A 21,945-nucleotide genomic window follows, 5' to 3' on the forward strand; every position below is an offset into this window, starting at 1 on the left:
TACTTTTATGTTAAAAAGGTGCTCTAAGCGATCGCGAGTTTTTTAGGCTACAGCATTTTTTGAGGAGGAGGGAGGGGCGAGCTAGCCTCCGTTTTATTTGACAATACTTTGAACGTCAACAAGAAGTGACGTCACCCAACATCACATAGAGCACCTTTAAACCGCTATCGTTTCTGTATTTATTGTTTATTTCGTACTAATGTTCAATATGTTTGTTTATGTATGCCCCAACGACCGAGGCAAATTCCTTGCAAGTACTGGAAATACACCTTTTTCTGATTCAGGAGAGGACAAATTTGGAATTTTTATTTATTTTTATTTATTTTTTACTAGTCATGGTGGAAAATGTCAATTTCCTGAGTGTCTGCAACGTAAGAAAATGCAGTGAGCGACTGACCTTCATTGCTGCTGACCGAGTGCAAAGCTCCTCCACTTGATGGCCAGTGAGAATGGTCACCATACCGGCTGTATCTTCATCTCCATTGCTCTGGGAGACAGTTAGCTGACGACAGCTGTCCACCATCTTGTAAAAATGCCTAGGAATAAAAAAAATAAAAATAAAAGAGGACCAATCAAAATAGAAGTTATAGTCATCCAATGAGTATTTTAGAATACACACAGCGGTAACTGGAGAAAGGAGAGCATGGTTTACCAGGCTTCGATGTCCTGACGTTTCAGTTTATCTCTTTCAAAACTTCGACCAGACTCCTTCTGGCAGCGTATGTACCTGCAGAAGGATGGGATACACAATATTTAAGAAATCCACCAAAATAAGGGGAGTTTTATGGAGTAAAAAGTGAGGTTTGTGTTCATGTACTAGGAAACAAAAAGAATTTCATCCTAAAAGAGCAGCAAGAACCTCCATCAGTCACCTTACACGTAACACAATCACCCACCTGTTGCCTTTGCGAAATTCAGACTCGAGGAAGCGGATGCCATCCCTCGCGCCGGCATTTTCCTTCTTCAACCTGTCAAGTCCATCAATCACTACAACACAGAAGTAGTCCAGATTAAGTGCCCGAGCAAACAGTCACGTCAGTGAAATTTCAATCAGAAACCGACTTTGTGAAAATAAAGAGAATTACTAGAGTCCAAGGTGATGTTTTCAAATAGCTTGTCATGTCTGACCAAGTGCCCCAAAATGACGTGTAAATGACAAAAATCAGCAAATCCTCCAACAAATACAGTATTTGGCATTTTGCTTTGCTTGACAAATAATTTAAACAACTATTGTGCAGAAAAGTGTGAGATTATACTCTAAACCCACAAAAGAAGCATATATCTGTGACAATATAAGAAAAGCAAGAGAGGCAAACAAAAATGAGGTTGAATATTGGGGGGGCTTTTCCCTTTATTTGATAGTGACAGTGGATAGACAGCAAAGGTGGGAGAGAGATGGGGAATGACACGCAGCAAAGAGCCGCAGGTCGGATTCGAACCCGGGCCGCTGCAAAGGACTCCGCGTACATGGGGCGCATGTTCTTACTGGGTGAGCTAGAGGTCACCCCGAATATTGGGTTTTGAACAGGAAATGCACTTGATAAAAATACAATCGGAGGCGAAATGACCAGAATAACTACACTTTTTTTTGCAATACACTTGTGTCTATTGTTGTGTTTGTGTACATATCGGTATTTCGGCAGGGTTCCAAAACAGCAAATGTACCTTTTTAAGACCTCTTCAATACCCATGATATGCAATTTAATACCCATTTCACAATTATACCAGCCAAAGTATGAAAGTATAATGGAAAACCAGTAGGGATGAAATGGCCTAGAATTATTTATTATGTTATCCCATTCCCTGCAGTATGTTAAAATAATCTCTAATGATATAATTAATGAAATGCACACGACCTGGACCCGCATAAGTGGCAGAAAATGATTAATTCATTGAACTTTTTGCTAAAGGGGTACTGTATAGCGTCTCCCAAAAGCCCGCAATTGGATACAAACACATTTTTTAACTAACTAACTAACTAACTAACTAACTTTAAGGCCTTTACAGTATATGAGGAAACTGAATTCAATGTTTTTAAAGACTTTTTAGGTCTAATACCAGACATCAAGTAACATTATGTGAGATTACTGAATGGAAGATGTAGTCATGTAATACAGGAGTAGTCTGTATTGTATTTGGCATGATTTTCCCTCTCTACAGTAATGTAAGAGATCATGAAAAGCAACCCTGCAAATCAATGAATCACCACTCATCTACCTTGTTTAATATGCTACGCACCATGCTGCTCAGGACAGACAAAGGATGAGGCAATCAATGCACTGACCTGTCCGTGGGATGATGATGATGAAGCAGCCGCTGCTGGCCAGCTGCCGGATGAGGTTCAGATGCTGGCAGAGAGCAGCTGTGTCAGGCACCAGGTAGGGAGACATGGACGATTGGGCCTTCGGCTGCTGAAGGCTGCCCTCTAGCTGGGATACCTCCAACTGCAGGGATCAGACAGAGAAAGAGATCCAACAGCTGATAATGTGCAATTAATGTAAGATATTTTTTTGGGGCATTTTTTAGGCCTTTACTTCTATAGGACAGCTTAGACTTGAAAGGGGAGAGAGAGAGAGAGAGAGAGAGAGAGAGAGAGAGAGAGAGAGAGAGAGGGGGAATGACATGCAGCAAAGGGCCACAGGTCGGAGTCGAACCTGCGGCCGATGCGTAGAAGAGTAAACCTCTGTATGTGGGCGCCTGCTCTACCAGGTGAGCTAACCAGGAGCCCGTAAGATGGGTTTTATGGTCACAGAAATATAATACAACTATCTCAGAGCTCCTACAATGTTTGCACTACCTGCATCAGATGATTTTGGCGAGTGTTCAGTGAGATTTAGACTGATGTCAGCTGGTTCATGTTCTGGGCAAACAATATGCCTGCTTTGTTCTTCACAAAGTGGATCTTACACTCAATAAAAAGGTAACCATATACAATTTCTGTAATCAATTTCCATACACAAGAAAATACATGTTTCAACATTTTTTCTATCTCAAACAAAACACTGGGAACTGCTCTTTTGGCAGTGATGACTATCAGCACACAGCTGGGTCTTTGATGTATGACTGCTCAGATTTAAAAGAGGAAAACACAGACATGGTAAACAGTCAGTGGAAAGTGATAATAAAATAAAAACCTGTAGTCGAAGCTGGGCCATATCCCTCATTAAGCGATTTCGACGAGCCTCCTCTTCAGCCTGGACAAATAAAGATAAAGGCAGGAGAGTCAACAACAAAAAGGAACAGCTGCTTTGCTTAGAAGTACAAACCCATGTTGGTTCCAGGTCATAAATATATAAACATTCTTCACATTTATTTAGTTCAACAGTTACACAACCACACAATTTTCCCTTTCTAAACTGCACACAGAATAACGAGACTTGACTGAATGCAAGCGCCCTGTGGTTCTTCTTCCTTGCTGTTCTGTTCAGATGTCACCCACCATTCGGAACTGGGCCTTGGCCTGCTGCACCAGATTATCCTGTACGGATTGGCTGATGCTGGTGAATATGCCCGCCTCTGGGTTGTAGTGCAGCACGTTGCCCTGGAGATTCGTCAGGAAGTGGCCAAAACTTCGAATGCAACACACTCGCACTACACACTGAAGGAAGAAGAGAAAGAAGAACATGTTTTATTGCTTCTATGTTATGTTTGGTAATAAAATATTGTGTTGGATAAATGACATTTAAAAAAAGGACTTCAACCACAAATACAACCTGTTTTGAGTGTGTAACAAAAGGGTTGTGTGTGTCTCTAATGTTTCATTGTCCTGTGAAAGCTGGGATAATGACAGATAAACTTAAATGTCTTAAATACAGAATATACATACCAATGGTTCAAAGATGCTCTAATTAATATTTACATGTAAACAAAAGCATCTTAAACGATCAACCCATCATCATAGCTCATTTTCGAACAATCATTCCAGCTCCAGTCTGAATTAGTGAGCTAATTTCATTAAATCTTTTAGAAATGTTTTAAAATAGTGGCAGTTTTTGTCACCTCCACCACCATGCGTTCTTGATATTCAGAACATTAATACAGCAGCAAACAAATATTTGCCATGTAAAGATATAATGGAGTAATGGCGTCCTGAGCACAGAATGAAGTCACACTCCCTGTGTGTGCGTTGTAATCCAAGCTTCTGCTAGCCGGTCCGGCAGCGCATGCATGTGGCCATGAAAAACCATTGGTATTTCACGAATTGGGGAGCTGTCTGTGAGAGCTGTGTGGAGGCAATTCCACTTTATTTTTTCTTCAGTATTTCAAGTACAACAATATCCATGATTTGAATATTGTACACTGAAAATAGTTTTGTCTAAGATAATAATACTGTTTTGATATTTGCCAACTTACTGGCTCACCAAAAAAAAAATTATAAATAAAAAAAAGGCACCACAGTTGGCAAAAGCCAAGTGCCATGATTCTACAATAATAAGATGCTAATTGGCATGGTGGATCTGATGCCTTCTGGTTGTTATCCGATGTTTTCAACCAACAATGAACATCTGTTAAGGCTGAATCCTGTGTGTATCTGTGTGTGTACCTCCTGTAGGGAGCTGAGAGAGGGGTTGCGGCGTGTAAAATCAAGACGGCGGTGAGCTACGTTGAGAGCAGGCAGGTGTCGCAGAGCCAAATCCTCAGGCAGCAGCAGACTCTGGACCAAACCGGGCTGCTCACACTCATTTAACAGCTCTGTCACCTCTGCGTTCAGGCCGAGCTCTGCAGCACACACACGGATACATAAATAAATGAGCTGTAGACTCAGAGCACAGTCGTTAAGTATATAAAAAAAATAAAATAAAAAAAAAATAAAAATGAATCACACAGGAAAACAAATATTCATTTCGAGAGCTGAATATTAGCAAGGTTTGTTAAGTGAGTGCTCACAGTACAGGGATGGAATAAGATCTTGGGATTATGGACAAAAATAATATCACAATAATCATAAGATATGTATACATAAAAAAACAAAAACATTTACCAACTTGGAAGATCACATGTTAAATAATCATTACATTAATCCGGCCAAAATTCATTCATTTCAGATCTCATTTTGCTAAAGCTTGTAATTGATACTTGCTTTTTAAAAAAAAACCACCCACAAAAAAAAAAAAAAACACAACCACCACCACACCCACCCACCCACCCACCCACCCACCCACCCACACACAACACCACACACACACACACACACACACACACACACACACACACACACACACACACACACACACACACACACACACACACACACACACACACACACACACACACACACACACACACACACACACACACAGTTTATGAGTGGTCAAGGAGAGAAACTGCAGTTTAGTAATCCGTCTCCCTCCCTCCCTTTTTTTTTACCCAGACGTTTAAAAAAAATGTATACATTTTAAAGCTGTAATTGCAATATTGCAATACCGTGACATTTTTGCTGAAGGGTCGTCAGAATCGTACACCGGCCCATGTCTATGACTAAACCAATAAGTAGATCCTGTGCCTACTGAGCCATTCAGAAGTATAAATGTCTTTGCAGCGCAGTCTCTAAGTTACTCACCAGCCTCAAGAATCTTGCTGCCATCTGGTAGCAGGTTGAGCAGCACAGACAGTCGGTTCCACAGGCTTTGAGAACTCTGCAGAGAGAACCAGTTTGTTAAATATACTTCTAAAATGTCAATGAAAAATAGAAAAAAAGCAGGACATTGTGCCCCCTCACCTGTGCACACATAAGGATAATGTCGGTGTTCGTCCTTAGCCAATCAACAAAGACCTTCACCACTTGAATCAACCCTTGATTGGTCAGGATCTCCATCTTCTCTAAGAGGGTTTTCTCACTATGTACTGATGGGGTACTGTGTTGGCTGCCTTCCGAATCCGAGTCCAAGTCTAGAGGAGGGGACACAATAATTAAGCAAAAAGACAAGTTTGAGTAACTGTGGGGGAAAAGCACACAAAAAGGACAGATAATATGTAACATTGGGAGGTAAAAAGCACATTACCATTTTCATTGGTTCCGTTGGCAGTACCAGGGTTCATATCGCAGGGTAACTCCCCAGGGGGAGGGGGTGTCTCTTGGGAGGGGGGAGCAGAGGTGTCAGTAGGGGTGGGAATACCAGGGGAGGATGAGCCTTGAGGCCTCAACAACATGTTGCTGAAGGTTGGCGCCAGGCGGAAGCAGCGCTTTGCCTGGAAGAGTTGTGAGGACATGGCCTGGAGGTTGCTGCTGATGCTGGCGTCGCTGGGCATGAGAGGCCCGTTGGTGGTCGGAGGCGTGTCGCTGTCTCGGATGCCTCCTTCTTCCTTGGGTTGGTCTTCATCTTCCTCTTCGTCCTGGTGCTCCCGCGCCTGACCCTCCAAGTTGTCGGAGTTTTCCGTGTCCTCTATGTCTTCCAGGTCTGAGCGAGACTCCTGGCTGTTCATGTCCGAGTCGGTCTCTACATCAAACGCCGTCCCTCCTTCCTCCTCCTCTTCCTCTGAGCTATTCCCCCAGCTGCCCCCCTCACCCAGGGGTACTCTCTTAGTCTCCTTCCTGATGGATGGAGGATTGGGCGGGGTTCCTGTCGTGGTGGCGCCTGTGGAGTCGGCGCGACCCCTCCTCTCGTCGTCGTCATCTTCATCCTCTTCACTCTCAAAGCCTTCGCTCAAGTCACTTTCATCCTCTCCTCGAGTGTCCTTGCGGGCACAGCGGCGTCGGCGGAGTCTAGAGAGGCGGGTGTACTTCTTCTTCTGTCTCTGTTTCTCTTCTTCCAACTTGCGCTGTTCTTCCACACTGCAATGCTTTTTGGCACCATCCCTTTCACAGTCATCTTCATCCTTCTTCTCCTCCTCATCTTGTTGCTCTAGGGAGCCATTCTGCAGAGGCTTGTCATCAGAGCGATCTGTCAACGGAGCGGACAAATCCCTCATCTCCAGGTCATCTAGAAGAAAAAAAAAAAAGGAAACATTTTTACTTTTTCGGTTTTCATTCTGTTTTTCAGGCAAATATGTCTCTTACTTCTAACTACATATTTCCCATTACATAAACAATTTTCTCCAAGGGTTTAGTCCTGAAAGAGTATGCCAAAAAGAATTAAGAAATGTGTTCAACTTTAAAATTGCTCGTGACTTGTAGTTCTTCCAAAAGATTTTATTTTAAAACGACAAAAAGCAGCACTTTAAGCCTAAATGATGTTGCTAATGAGAAGACACTGGGATTGACGAACTGATCTACGTATGTGGCAGACACTGGCCGGGAGATTTCCTTTACTGGACCGACTTATTAGCCTTGAACTAACTTGCAGCTGCATTTGTTTTCATTTCTCTCTCTCTATATATGTAAACAGAGATTTCCTCTCTCACCTGTGGCGTCAGTGTGAAGTGGCGGCACCTGGCTCTCCGCTTCCTCCAGTTCAGCCTGCAGCCGAATGTTGACGTGGTTCACCAGATGGGAGAACAGCGCCAGAGTGAAAGCTATGGACGCACTGTACTGCTTTGATCCTAAAGACACAATACAACATTTGTTAATAGAAAAAAATGATCTACGTACTTCTTAATAAATGCCACAAGACTATCTAACGCATACTCAATGCACATATCGGTTAGGTTCTTTAGATTTATATCTTTATATTTCAAGTAAGTCTCCAAATTTTTGTTTGGGAGTCGATTCATCACAGATCCACTATGATGGCAAGAAACGTGGACAACTTTAATGGGTGTTTTGGACAGAGTTGAGTGGCCTTTCTTGGCTAGTTAAAGCTATAGTGCGTAGTTTCGGTCTCCCCCATGAGGAATTCTAAGTAATGACAACAACACTGTCGAAGCGTCCACATGACACAAGCCTTCTGTGATCGCGCTTCACCCCTCCTCCCCGCAGTTGAGAACACGGAGGATTACAAAAACATGGAGGTCATTATCTTCACTCGAGCTTCTGTGGGGGAAAGTGACGATCTTCTGAACATAGCGGTACTGAGAGATACAGAGAGAGTTGTGTGGAGCTGGTAGTCCTAATTAGCTTTGTAGCAACTCATTTGGCAATGGCTTGAATGTAACGGACGTTCAATATTATCAAAAAGTTACGCACTAAAGCTTTAACTGAAGAGCTCCACAGAAATAAAATTGAGTCTGGATTGGGACTTCTTCCTCTGCCTAATTATTCCAGTCCTTATCTCATGTAGATATACAAGCCCACTGACGATGACACTGAAACAGAATTACCGCTTTAAAAAGGACATTTAAAGAAAAACTTTACCGTTTGTTCACTACTATCTTATAGCTATATGTACATATATAGATATCAAAATGTATTAAAAATAATTTTGGAAGACAAAAAAATGGTGAAACACACACCAGCCTTAACATCACACTAGCACTAACCTCCCCTCTTCAGGCTGTGCACCACCATCAGACAAGTGACCACCATCTTGAAGACGAGGGTGTCCGGCAGCACCGGACAGGAGCTGTCAGCGTGCTGCTGCTCCTCCTCTTCCTCGCCGGGGGAGTGGTGAGCACCGCCATGGGGCGCTGTCGGCAGGTAGAACAGCACCAGGTTGAAGTCCTCCAGCACCGACTGGCAGAGTGACGTCAGCTCCGTCTCCATTAGACTACATACAGACAGAGGAGGGGAAGCAATGTCATGAAAAGGAAGCGCTAAAAATACGATGTCACAATCTTACAGCTATTTACCAACGGGCGCGTCTGCGCTGCGTTGTGGAGGCGCCGCGACCCGTGCGAACAATCGCGGCTATTCAAGTCAATGCTTGATATTCAAGTCAATGCTTGATATTCCACCAGCAGCGCCGCGGCGCATCCCAGGAGCTCGCGTCAGATGGCTCTCCGCTTCGCTAAACATACGCGCCAGGTCTATTTTCACGCGGGCCGCGAGGTGTTCAGACCCAGTGTCATTTATGTCTCCTCTATACCACCACGGACGACGAGAAAAGCCAGAAAAGAGAAGGTATGGAGTTAAATTGCAGGAGTGCTTGGAGTGGATGGTAGATACTAGCTTAAGAAACACGTGATTGTTCTTTCAAGTACTTGTAGAGACGATAAAATCTGAGTCAGGCAGGCAAGAGGCTCTGCTTCTGAGACCCTCCCTGGGTGGTATGGCGCGCGGCAGCCGAGGACGGAACAAAACCCGTACGCAGCACAGACGCGCCCAGTGGAAAATACGGGTAAGAATGAATAATCCAAGGATAACCGAGGACCTAGTAGGGCGACCAGGTGCTCATGAACTATCAAGTACAGTTTGTTGCTTGTTAAATCAGTTTGAAGATTTTTACAGGTAGTAAACACTAGAACACCTCTGTCCACACTTAACAAAAGCAAATATTGACTCTGATGTCACGGGTGCAGGTAAGAGGTTAGAAACATAAACAGTATGTAGTCTGTAGTCTTAACATACCTATGAAATGGTTTAATAATTTGCACTGTGGACTGGCTCTAAAACAGTGGAGAGGACTCACCTGTTCTTGGGCTGCAGCAGGCTCTGAAGGTACATGAAGCTCACCAGGAGGCGCTTAATGTCTTTTGATCTGCAGAAGAAAAGTCATAGCATTATAATTGACATCATAGATTACAGATATGTTGATTTTGTATCAAAATTCTATGAATCAAATTGAGCATTTTCTTTCCATTTAACTTTTTTTTTTTTTTATTTATTTTTTAAAGAGGTGCATGTTGTAAAACTAACCCAAGCAAAAAGTTTTTTAATGGAAAAGGGGTGTATTGAATGTCCTATTGTTTGCAAAGTGTTGGTACTCTATTACTGCTTTTTTTTTTTCTAAGACATTCTATATCCGCTGGGTGAATGAACAGATAAAAATAACGAGAACATTTAAAGAGAAAGTTTAAAAGGTCCTATGACATGGTGCTCTTTGGATGCTTTTATATAGACCTTAGTGGTCCCCTAATACTGTATCTGAAGTCTCTTTCCCGAAATTCAGCCTTGGTGCAGAATTACAGCCACTAGAGCCAGTCCCACAATGAGCTTTCCTTAGTATGTGCCATTTCTGTGTCTTTAGCTATTGAGGAGAGAGGGGGGGGGGGGCCTTGACCAACTGCCATGCTTTGCTTGTTTGCAAGCCATGATGTCTCCCTCTTTCTCATGGGTGGGCCAAATTCTCTGGGCGGGCAAAGCAGAGAAAGGGGAGGTAACCTTTCCCCTTATGATGTCATAAAGAGAAGATTCCAGATTGGCCCATTTGAGCTTTCATTTTCTCAAAGGCAGAGCAGGATACAATATTTTTCTTCCCACTATGGCCACGCCAAGACGCGCCCTTTAATAGCATTCACACACTACTATTGGCCAGGCGTCCATGCTTACATGTACAGGTCCTATCCCCTGACCAATCCCCTAACCTTAACCACTCAAGGTGAAATGCCGAGCTGCTTCGTAGGGCGGGTCTTGGCGTGGCCATAGTGGGATCCGTAATTTTGCGAGCAGGATACCCAGGGCTCACTTTACACCTATCGCCATTTCTAGCCACTGGGGGACCATAGGCAGGCTGGAAGAACTCATTAATGTTAAAAAACCTCAAAGTGAAATTTTTGTTCCATGGGACCTTTAAAAGTATAGCTGGACATTTTGGGAAATATGCTTATTTGCTTTTTTGTTGTTTCTGAGAGTTAAATGAGAAGATCAACACGACCCTCATGACTTTACACTAAAAATGAAGTTTGAGCTAGCAGCCTTTAGCATAAAGACTGGACGCAGGGGCAAACACCTAGCCTGGGTCTCTCCAAAAGTATAAAGGATGTGTCTTGTCTGTTTACTTCATACACAAACAAAAAGTATGGACTCAATCTCCTCATCTAACTCAATGAAAGCATAGTAACACAGCACGAACACATAATGTAGTTTCACACTGCACACACACACCACAGCTGAGTTAAGCGTTATTCATGTAAATGAAACAAAAACAGCACTGACTTCAGTCCAGGTGGCAAAAGAATGTGTTAATCCTATTTGCTCCATGCAAATAATCCAAATAATCCCATAATAGACTAGCAACATGACCGATCTACACTCTTTTCCAGAGTTTTTTTCTTCAAGCATTTTAGATGCTTCATTTGTGTGCATATTCACCTTTTATTTCTACTGATTCCTCGATTACTTTTGTTGCTTCAACAACACAATTTCCCCACGGGGATCATTAATTATCTAATCCCATCTGCAGAGAGATGCTGCTTTATCCCACCAATGGTTAGAGAGCCTTTATGATTCAAAAAGCAAGCAAGTCGGTAATTATGTGAAAACCCCAGATGTCAATTGGGACTACGTTAAAATTACTCTGGGATTTCAGCACAGTGATGTCAAATTAGTCTGTTTATCTCAGATTGATTTTTACCAAGGAAGCCAGAGAAACCCATTAGTGATACCACTGCTGTCCAGAGAGGGCTCCTGGTCTAAGGAAGCCTCAGAGGAACTTGCGGATGTTTCTTTGGACTTTTCAGACCTTATCAGAATCCTGCGATTACTCCTCACCTTTGTCGAGATGGAGACAGCTTCTTCATTTCCTGCTTCTTCACTTGGTGGTACATCTTGGCAGCTTTGTCAAACAGGCGCTTCAGGTTGCCATAGGCACCCTCAAAAGGGGCCTCTGATTGGATGCTAGCACAGATACAAACTCTATTAAGACTCCTAATTTAGGGGGTTGTCGTTCAATAGTTAACATCACACGTAATTGTACATTAACATTCCTCACCAGCGTAGGTAGTAGTAGGTTGCTTCAACATTGTAGAACTTGCTCCCTGCCAGTGTGCCCAGTTGGTTAAAAGGCATTCCTGTAGACAGGTGGGTGAAATGGGTAAATAAGGCAACCTTCATTTTTGGAAATGCCTGATGTGGACAGAATCATTACCTAATGTTTAGTCTAATTACCTAAAAGTCCTGCTCAATCTATAAAGAAGAAGAAGAGATGCCAAAATGTTGCAGTGCTATAAACCAAGATTTGGAGACCACAAATAACATTTAATAACTTAACAAAAAACTGATGACATGATGTTTGGTGTTGATGACCTTATGGGTCCTTTTAATAATAATAATAATAATAATAATAATAATAATAATAAAACATTTTATTGGCGCCTTTCTCGGCACTCAAGGACACCGTACAGGGTTACAAAAGAAAAAAAAAAAGGCAGTTTTAAACAGATGTGTTTTGAGTTGCAATTTGAAATGGGGGAATGAATCAATGTCTCTGAGTTGGGGTGGTAATGAGTTCCAGAGACAGGGAGCAGAGCGGCTGAATGCTCTGCTCCCCATGGTGGTGAAACGGGTGGAGGGCCAGACAGGAGTATGGAGGGAGAGGATCTGAGGGAGAGGGAGGTAGTGGGACGCTGGAGGAGATCAGACAAATATGGCGGGGCGATGTTGTGAATGGCCTTGAATGCAAACAGGAGGACTTTGAATTGGATACGGAACTGGATCGGGAGCCAGTGGAGCTGTTGGAGGACAGGAGTGATGTGATGGATGGAGGGGGGAAGTGAATGGAGGAAGGCCAAAGAGGAGGGAGTTGCAGTAATCCAGATGGGAAGTGACGAGACTGTGGACAAGGATGGCGGCGGTGTGGTGGGTAAGGGAGGGGCGGAGGCGATTTATGTTTCGTAGGTGGAAGTAGGCAGACCGGGTAATGTTATTGATGTGGGGTTGAAAGGATAGAGTGGTGTCAAGGATGACACCCAGACTCTTAACCTGGAGGGTGGGAGAAACGGGGGAGTTATCAATAGTGAGAGAAAAACTGTCGGTTTTGGATAGAGTGGATTTGGTGCCAATGAGGAGAACCTTGGTTTTATTACGGTTTAATTTCAGGAAGTTTTGGGTAAACCAGGTTTTTATTTCAGAGATGCAATCAGTAAGGGAGGTGGGCGGGAGAGTGGATGAGGGTTTGGTGGAGAGGTAGAGCTGGGTGTCATCAGCATAACAGTGGAAGTGAATATTAAATTTGCGGAAGATATTATGTATATTACATATACGTAATATTTCATTACATACATATAATGTTAAAGGGTAACTACTGTTTTTTTTCAACCTGTTTTCCTATGTTTTTGTGTCTAAGTGAATGATGGGAACAACTATTTTTGACAATGGTCCAGTATTAAGCAGTTAGCAGCAGCGAAACAAGCTACAATGTAAGTTAATAGAGCAATTGTCCAGCTTGTATTTACCTTCACAAAAGTGCTCGTTTTGCCACTGACAGGCTCAGATTAATATTCTAAGTGTCTGACAACATCATGGAAATGATCCCTTCAGAGAAAGACCATTAAAACCTCTTTGAGACCTTTCTGTTTAACCAGAAACAGCTCTGAAGCCGCTAGCACTAAACCCACCAGACTCCATTTAGAAAAACAATACTTTTAGTGTGTATAGAGCCAAAATATTGTAAAAAAAAAAAAAAAAAAAGGAAATGTAAATTGGGAAACTATGTGTTTATTTCAACCAAAACTAGAAAAAAAAGTGGAAAGACGACCCAAAACGGCGTTTCATAGTTTTATATTGTTTCTGTCGACTTTGAATGAAATGTATTTTACGATGCTTAAATTACTGTTTATTTACTTGAAGTCTGGTGGATTTAGTGAACGCAATTTCGCGGATGTTTTTATGTTTTAAAAAAAGGATCTTACTCTTTAACAGAAAGGTCAACCTCCTTAGAAATCCTTCCCATAATGTTGTCAGACACTTAGAATATTAATCTGAGCCTGTCAGTGGCAAAACAAGCACTTTTGTGAAGGTAAATACCAGCAGGACAATTGCCCTATTAACTTACATTGTAGCTTGTTTCGCCGCTGCCGACTGCAGTGATCTTGCTTAATACTGGACCAATATCAAAGATTGTTGTTCTCATCAGTCACTTAGACACAAAAACATAGGAAAAGGGTTGAAAACTTGAAAGAAATCTTACATTACAGTCACTCACCCATGTGTGGCATGACAGACAGCGCCTGATGGTAAAACCTTTCTGCCAGCTGCTCAGCCTCCACTCCAGCAAGTTCATTCTGATAACGGGCTGCAGAGGAAATATTAAAATAACAGAAAAAAGCAATAATAAATGTTAACATCAAGATAGACTTTGGCTAAAATTTATTTCAAATTTCTTTGAATATATCAAAGGTAAACCAAAAACGGTGCGGACATAATTCCATTTGCTTCTGTAATTCTCAGCTTAATAATGTGAAATCAATAAAAAATACTGATCTCTGTAAACCAACCAAACAGCCTCCTGCCAATTATACTCTATAGCTGAGCCAACATTTCCCACGCTAAATGACACACACATGCTGTCTCACACATCTACAAGCTGGGTAGAGAGATGATATAATTGCATATTCTTTTATCATGTTATTACCTAGATCTCCAAGGTAGACCAGACATCGATGACAGGCCATCTGTGCCCACTCCATCTCCTTGGGGGTGGCTGACACTGGTTTCTTTCGGCCTGCGGGGAACAATTACACCACATTTTTTCTTCTTCATTTAAAGCATTTAGCTAATGCACTTACCCAAAATGACTTGGAGTTATGTGACAAAAGAAAACAAGCTTAAATTCCAGCAAAGCAACAATTTGCAATCAGCAGAATGATCTGAACGTTAGAGACAGCACCCAGTTATTACTTCAAACACTGTTTCTCCGTCCATGACGCAGTAATGTCCACAGGTGCGTTTGTTTTAGGTGGCCAAAAACATTTATATTTCTTAATAAAATAAACTTCATGCTGGAAGACAGGATTACAGACCCTACCTGGTATTAGCCCCTGTTGTCTGATGGCATCTGAGGCAAAGGACGAGTACCGGCCGCACCGTACCACAAACTTGGGTGACCCTGCACCTGTCTGTTTGTCTTCGCCGACAATAGACTGACTTGGCACGTGTGCTTTGCATAGCGCAAGGGGACACTGACATCTGATACGGACTGAATTCAGACAACGGACACATAAACACCCGCTCTGAATGCAATGGTGTGATCACACTATTCATTATCTGAATAGGTAGAAGTACATTCTAATACCAGCTGTAAATGACGCGCAACGTTCCAGTGGACACTTCCAGTTTGATTTCAATATTAAATCCACAAGTATCAAAATATTCATGATACCAAGCTGAATGGGTTTTACACCCATTTGACACAAAAAAGCAAATCTGAATAGTGCAAAAAAGAAGCTATACATATGTGGATTTAAGTTAATTTCTCACTAGAAGAGAGTGCATTAAAAACCCAAAACAAACTACACTGTAATAATAGGCAAACATGTTGAGTTGTTAGTATTCCAGTAAGCCATTAAAGTGAACCAGCATGCACAACACCAGGATCCTGAAACCGGCGCAGCTAAATACAGTCCCTCCAGAAAGACGTCATTATGCGATCGCATAATTCAATGCATAATCAGCCAAAGTCCGCATATTCATGCGGGGGCCGCATTTTTTCAAATATGCCGCATAAATTGCCAATTTCCGCGCAAAATATGCGGTGCTTGCATGATTTCATAATCCCCGCATTTGCGTTGCAAAAAAGTCACATATATCTTAGCAGAAAGTTGAAAATTTTTTGCATTTACTTCACCATAGACAGTATGGACTTCACACAACAGCAGCCATTTTCCCATGTTGCCATGGGAACGTTATGAAGTGACGCAATTACCCGAAGTGAACATCATCGAAAAGCAGGGTGTTGGAGGTTGAATTTGACATGTACTTTGAGTCTCTTAAGTTGGTATCCAATAAGAAAGCTATCTTAATATCTGATGTCTACTCAAATTTCTTTAAGTGCTCCTGCTGTCTATATTATTAAGGATTTTTGAAAATCTTTTATTTCCCTCTGTTTAGACTATTACTTTTATTTTTAATTTAATATTATATTATTTGTATATATTTTTGTATCTTATTTTTTTACTTATTGCAATGACTGAATATCTGTAAACTATTTTTGGAAATTAAGTTTAAAAAAAGCAGGGTGTTGGGGGAATCACTTTTTCATCAAACCGCATTTTTTGCAAGTTCCCGCAATTTCATCGCATAAAATTGCATAAATATCCCGCATATTCCATCGCATTTTTTAAGAAAACGTGCCGCATAATCAAGGATTTTTGTCCGCAACAATCACAAAAAACTCCGCGTTTTTCTGGAAGGACTGTAAATAGAATCTAGCCATCATTCACACCTGTGCTTTTCCGAGTGTTACTTGTCAAAACCTCTTCAGTGAAAAAGCCCTATAAGTGATCAAGATTTCTAAATTCAATCAAGATTTTGACAAACATTTATTAAGAGATTAGATGCTGCTTGCACATTTGAATGTTCTACATCTGTGTCTCTGTGTTTTGCGTCTCTGACCTATCAGTGGGTCTGTGACGTGGGTCCAGTCGATGCAGTCCTGCAGCTCCAGCTGGTAATGTGACTGGATGTACAGCAGCAGGTGCTGGTAGAAACCCACGCCGGCAATCAGGTGTGTACGGTAGGCACACTCCAGAGCGCTGCGACTGTGGATGTGCTACAGTGGAGTAAAAGAGAGAAATGAGCCAATACATTAGAAATGTGAACCACAATAATAAACAGGATCTACATTGCATACAGACTGTAATTTACAATGAGCATCAAAAAGGCTCTAAAGCATTGAACACAAAAAAAGACAAAAAAAAAAAAAAAGACAAGCCATGGGGAAACGTTTACAACAAAAGATATAAAGAAAGAAATAAAACCACTACAAAATTTAAAAAAATATATTAAAACTGGCAAACTAATGAATATTGTGAGGGAAGATTAACTTTATAAGAATACTCCACCAAGTAGGCTCCCTAAAACATCGATGCAGCAAACCCAAATATATTGTCTTTTTCATACCATGCATGCATCTTTCTTGTCCAAACAAGCCGCCTACATTACCGACAATTCAACTCTAATAATGACAGTTTGTTTGCAGATTTAAATATGTTACTCTAGCCGCTAGTCTAAAACAGAGATAAGGTGTAGGCTACAGAGTTCTGATAAGATCACTCCTTTCTTACTCCACACCCGCAGAACTTCCAACACTAACTGAAGTTGACCAACTGCCACTTTGCTCGTTTGAAAGCCATGATGTCTCTCTCTTTCTCTGGGCGGGCAAAGCAGAGAAAGGGGAGGTAACCTTGCTCCTTATGACCTCATAAGGAGCAAGATTCCAGATCAGCCCATCTGAGCTTTCATTTTCTCAAAGGCAGAGCAGGATACCCAGGGCTCGGTTTACACCTATCACCATTTCTAGCCACTGGGGGACCATAGGCAGGCTGGGGGAACTCATATTAATGTTAAAAAACCTCATAACGTGAAATTTCCATGCCATGGGACCTTTAAAACAAACAAATGTGCAACAAATGACTATAACTCAACTGCTGATGACATTCAACATTTTCAATATTCAAGTTCACAAGCAACTGAATCACGGCTAACACTTATTACATCATTAGAACAGAATTCAGTGCAGAAACGATCCTGCGTCATTTGATGAGGGGAATAATGTTTGATGGTTTTCCCATGTTGGTCCAATAGCAGAGCAAAATGCCAACAGTGAAGGGGTTTGATTTCCATTGGGACCCCCCCATGCATAACATGAACACACTCTTGGTACTCTATGGAAGTATGTTACACACCAGTGACCAAAAAAATGGCAGAGATCATAGTAGAGTTGACTTTCAAGTGGCAGCCATGATGTTAAGCCAGCTGACAGAAACAAATGGTTGGCTAACACATGCAAAGATGATCTTTTCCTCAGCTGCAGGGCCAGTTACCTTCTTGTTGGTCTTGATAACCTGGATGACCTCATAGTAAACCTTCCTCCAGAGGAGCTCCTCTGCCTTACGGCCGTAGTCAACAGGGTGAAGAAACATCAGCTTCACACAAAGCTCCCTCAGCCTGAAAACAAACAGACAGGTAAACAGAATCACACATGCATCAGTTAAGGAGGTAGTTGGGTCACCGGTTTGACAAGTAGACCAATGAGTCAACCTAGTTGCACATGAACAGGTGAGGCTAAGTAGGTGGGCATTTTTCATGATTAATCGAGTGATTCATGGGCAGATTAATCAATATTGAAAATGATCATTATTTGCAGCCAGCCCTCCTATATATAGTAGACACTACACTACATCAGTGACAACTGATGATTCTGGTACTGTCGGACAAAAATCACTAATAAAGCGTGCCCCTCCCTTCTAAGACTCACATGGTCTGTGTAAACTGATTCAGAAGTCAGAGTTGTGCACCAGAGTATTGTGATGAAATCTCAGTCCCCACTTTATGTGTGCAGCTAATGACAAGATTATGTTACTGTACTTAGTCAAGTACATGCAGTGTTTCTCATTATCTCCTCTTTGAAGAAATTATTCTCTCTCGCTTGGTTCTTCTATTCTTCAATGCCAAAGAGGATAATATAATACTTAATAGTAATATGAACTTCACCTTGCACCAATGTGCCAAATTATCCCATTTGCAAGTGAAGTACAATATATAACTACGGCTCTTATCCTATTATGTCTTGGGGGAACTGATCACTTGGGGGTACCTCTGAATACGGGTGTAAAATGATATCAAAATGTCTGCAATGGAATCTGATCACTTTTGCCACAAGTGTGTCAAGGATGCATATGTCCTAGTATTGTAGTGTAAAGGCACATGCAACAAACACTTAATCTAACAATTCTTTTCTTTATTAATTGATGTCAGAAAATAGTAAGATTTCTCGTTAATGCGATTATCTAATCAACCAATCACATTGCAGCTGCTTCAATGCATTTAGGGGTGTGGTCCAGGTCTAGACAATCTCCTGAACTCCAAACTGAATGTCAGAATGGGAACGAAAGGTGATCTAAGCAACTTTGAGCGTGGCATGGTTGTTGGTGCCAGACGGGCTGGTTTGAGTATTTCCCAATCTGCTCAGTTACTGGGATTTTCACACACAACCATTTCTAGGGTTTACAAAGAATGGTCTGAAAAAGTAAAAACATCCAGTATGCTGCAGTCCTGGGGGGCCAAAATGCCTTGTTGATGCTAGAGGTCAGAGGAGAATGGGCCGACTGATTCAAGCTGATAGAAGATCAACTTTGACTCAAATAACCACTCGTTACAACCGAGGTATGCAGCAAAGCATTTGTGAAGCCACAACACGCACAACCTTGAGGCGGATGGGCTACACCAGCAGAAGACCCCACCGGGTACCACTCATCTCCACTAAAAATAGGAAAATTAGTCTACAATTTGCACGAGTACACCAAAATTGGACAGTTGAAGACTATAAAAATGTTGTCTGGTCTGATGAGTCTCGATTTCTGTTGAGACATTCAGATGGTAGAGTCAGAATTTGGCGTAAACAGAATGAGAACATGGTTCCGTCATGCCTTGTTACCACTGTGCAGGCTGCTGGTTGTGGTGTAATGGTGTGGGGGATGTTTTCTTGGCACACTTTAGGCCCCTTAGTACCAATTGGGCATTGTTTAAATGCCACAGCCTACCTGAGCATTGTTTCTGACCGTGTCCATCCCTTTATGACCACCATGTACCCATCCTCTGATGGCTACTTCCAGCAGGATAATGCACCATGTCACAAAGCTCGAATCATTTCAAATTGGTTTATTGAACATGAAAATGAGTTCACTGTACTAAAATGCCCCCCACAGTCACCAGATTTCAACCCAATAGAACATCTTTGGGATGTAGTGGAACGTGAGCTTCGTGCCCTGGATGTGCAAATCTCCATCAACTTCAAGATGCTCTCCTCTCAATATGGGCCAACATTTCTAAAGAATGCTCCCAGCACCTTGTTGAATCAATGCCACGAAGAATTAAGGCAGTTCTGAAGGCGAAAGGGGGTCAAACTCGGTGTTAATAGGGTGTTCCTAATAATCCTTGAGTGTATTTTAATGTACTATCGTATATGACAAAGAAAAACGTTTGGCATCTTTAATTTTTTTTAAAAACAGACCACAATGAAGGCCGATCTAGTCAACTTTTTAGAGTGCATGTTGGTTCCCAAGGCATTCACTGGGCAAAACAAGATACCATCTCCTCTGTCTCCCTGTCTGTGTGGCCACACGGTCCAGTCTAGGGGTGCAAGATATATTGACTCAATATCACATTGTGCAATATTATATCGAGGGGTGCAAGACACATCGACTCAGTATCGTTATCACAATATATTGAAAGTGTATAAGTGTATATTTGTTTGATTTAGAACCCGCTTGAAACGCTACAATGATCATGTTTCATTAGCCAGTTACCGTGCCACTTGCACGTCAGCGCACGGATCCACTACGTGACAAACCCTATGTAGGGTACAACTAGTGTACATATTTCGACAGAGTGACCGTGTAAGTGAATGTTGTACCAGTCCAATATGACCGTCAGTTGAAATAAACCTTGTGTTGTAAGAAAACTTGTTTAATTTGTTATGAATCTATTTTGATGCGTTTTCCTGTAACTTTTGTAATTTCACGTTTAAAAATATCAAAATGAATATCTATAATCGCAATATTCATACACGATATCGCAATATCACATTTTGTCAATTTCGTGCAACCCTAGTCCAGTCTATTTTTCACATTTACCTTTAACTTCCACTTGTATCCAGTATGAAAATACCAACTTGGATTCTGTTCACAGGTTGTATGACTAAGCGCAAATCAGTAGGTTTATCTTTTTTGTTTAGTCTTGCAGAGATCACAATTTCCCACAGAGCAAATGGTAATACTGAAGCATAAGTGGTCAGATTTGATACATAAGACATGTTTCTAATGCTAATGGATTAGGCTTAGCTAGGGTCAGCTAAATTAACTAGAGGTGAGCCACCGGCGACTGGTTTATTGGTTTAAACAGGAACATTCATAATTATGTTCAGAACAACTGGCCAGATGTTTAAGTTACACTCCTGCCTCCTTTCACAAACATTGCTGAGACAGCTGGACATACTTGTTGCGAAGGCTGATGTTCTCCGGCTTGAAGACCTCTCTGTAGGATGCTTTGCTGGCGATGATGACATCCAGCTTGTGCACAGATTCCACCACAGCCCTGGGTAGTGTTGGGCAAGGGAAAGCATTAGTTAGCATAATGACAAGGTTAACGCCGTGATCTAAACAATACTGCGGACTATCATGCTAGTAACCATCCTTTCTGTTTCATTTCTTTGTAATAACCGCAGTAATGAAATTAAAGCTACACAAAGCATGATGACTGCCCGGTCAGATTGATCTGATGTTAGAGTTAACGTTACACTGGCTGAGAATGCGGGGAGGTTGGGCTACTCATTGTCGTGACAGGTTACTGAATAGAGAAAAAAAGATGTACCCTTTCTTGTGGTAGCAAACATTGATTGGCTAGCTCTAAGTTAGCCGGCACAATAACGTTCAATTAGCACCTTGGTTAGCAACGCAAAACGGCCTTACAACTTACCTGTAAAGCCGCTTGATGAGAAGGACTTTTGCCTCTGGCTCACTGTCCTGCACCGGTCCACTCATATTAGCGCCTAGTCAGTTATTTGATCACACGCTCCAGCGTTTGGTCACCGCTTCCTTCAACCCTCCCGACACGCAGTTGTCAGGGCTACTCGGGTTTGTTCCCCGGCAGTGACAACCGTGTTGATAGCCAGCTAGCGCTAGCTATCAAGATAACGTTAGCTTTCCTCCCCTTCCCTCCGAGTCTCTTTCGTTTCTTGTGTCCTTTGGCAAGACCCCCTCTACCCATCCGTTCTGAAACCCGGGTAGGAGGGGGTGCCCTATAATTTAGGCTCTTCCTGGTCAGCTAAAACGCTCTGATGTGCCTCTTGTGTTGTTCCCTATTCCAGCCATTGCTACGAAGGCGGCCATTATTTCTATCAGGCAGTGACCGCCTGAATACCGCGAGAGTACAGAACACAGTCAGCAGATTAAATTAAGGGTTGCCAGGTTGTCTACAGATCCCTCATTTTCGAAAGTCTTGATGAAAACATTTACTTTGTCAGTGGAAATTATACA

At 42.0% G+C, this 21,945-nt stretch overlaps 1 protein-coding gene across 1 annotated transcript; it reads right to left on the reverse strand.

Annotated features, from left to right (window-relative positions):
* Positions 1-178: 178 nt before the first annotated feature.
* On the reverse strand, positions 179-21,840 carry smg5 (SMG5 nonsense mediated mRNA decay factor). Its single transcript, XM_039806497.1, has 21 exons — positions 21,386-21,840; positions 20,906-21,004; positions 17,734-17,857; positions 16,304-16,460; positions 14,325-14,414; positions 13,896-13,985; positions 11,685-11,763; positions 11,465-11,590; positions 9,444-9,512; positions 8,356-8,582; positions 7,342-7,479; positions 6,003-6,920; positions 5,720-5,889; positions 5,561-5,636; positions 4,544-4,719; positions 3,440-3,598; positions 3,135-3,194; positions 2,285-2,444; positions 897-987; positions 653-727; positions 179-536 (listed from the first exon to the last, which is right to left on the reverse strand). The coding sequence occupies exons 1-21, from the start codon at positions 21,448-21,450 to the stop codon at positions 320-322; spliced, it is 3,366 nt and encodes a 1,121-aa protein (XP_039662431.1). The 5' UTR covers positions 21,451-21,840; the 3' UTR covers positions 179-319.
* Between the last annotated feature and the right edge of the window lie 105 nt (positions 21,841-21,945).

This window comes from Perca fluviatilis, chromosome 7, assembly GCF_010015445.1.
Source record: "Perca fluviatilis chromosome 7, GENO_Pfluv_1.0, whole genome shotgun sequence".
Classification (NCBI taxonomy): Eukaryota; Metazoa; Chordata; class Actinopteri; order Perciformes; family Percidae; genus Perca; species Perca fluviatilis.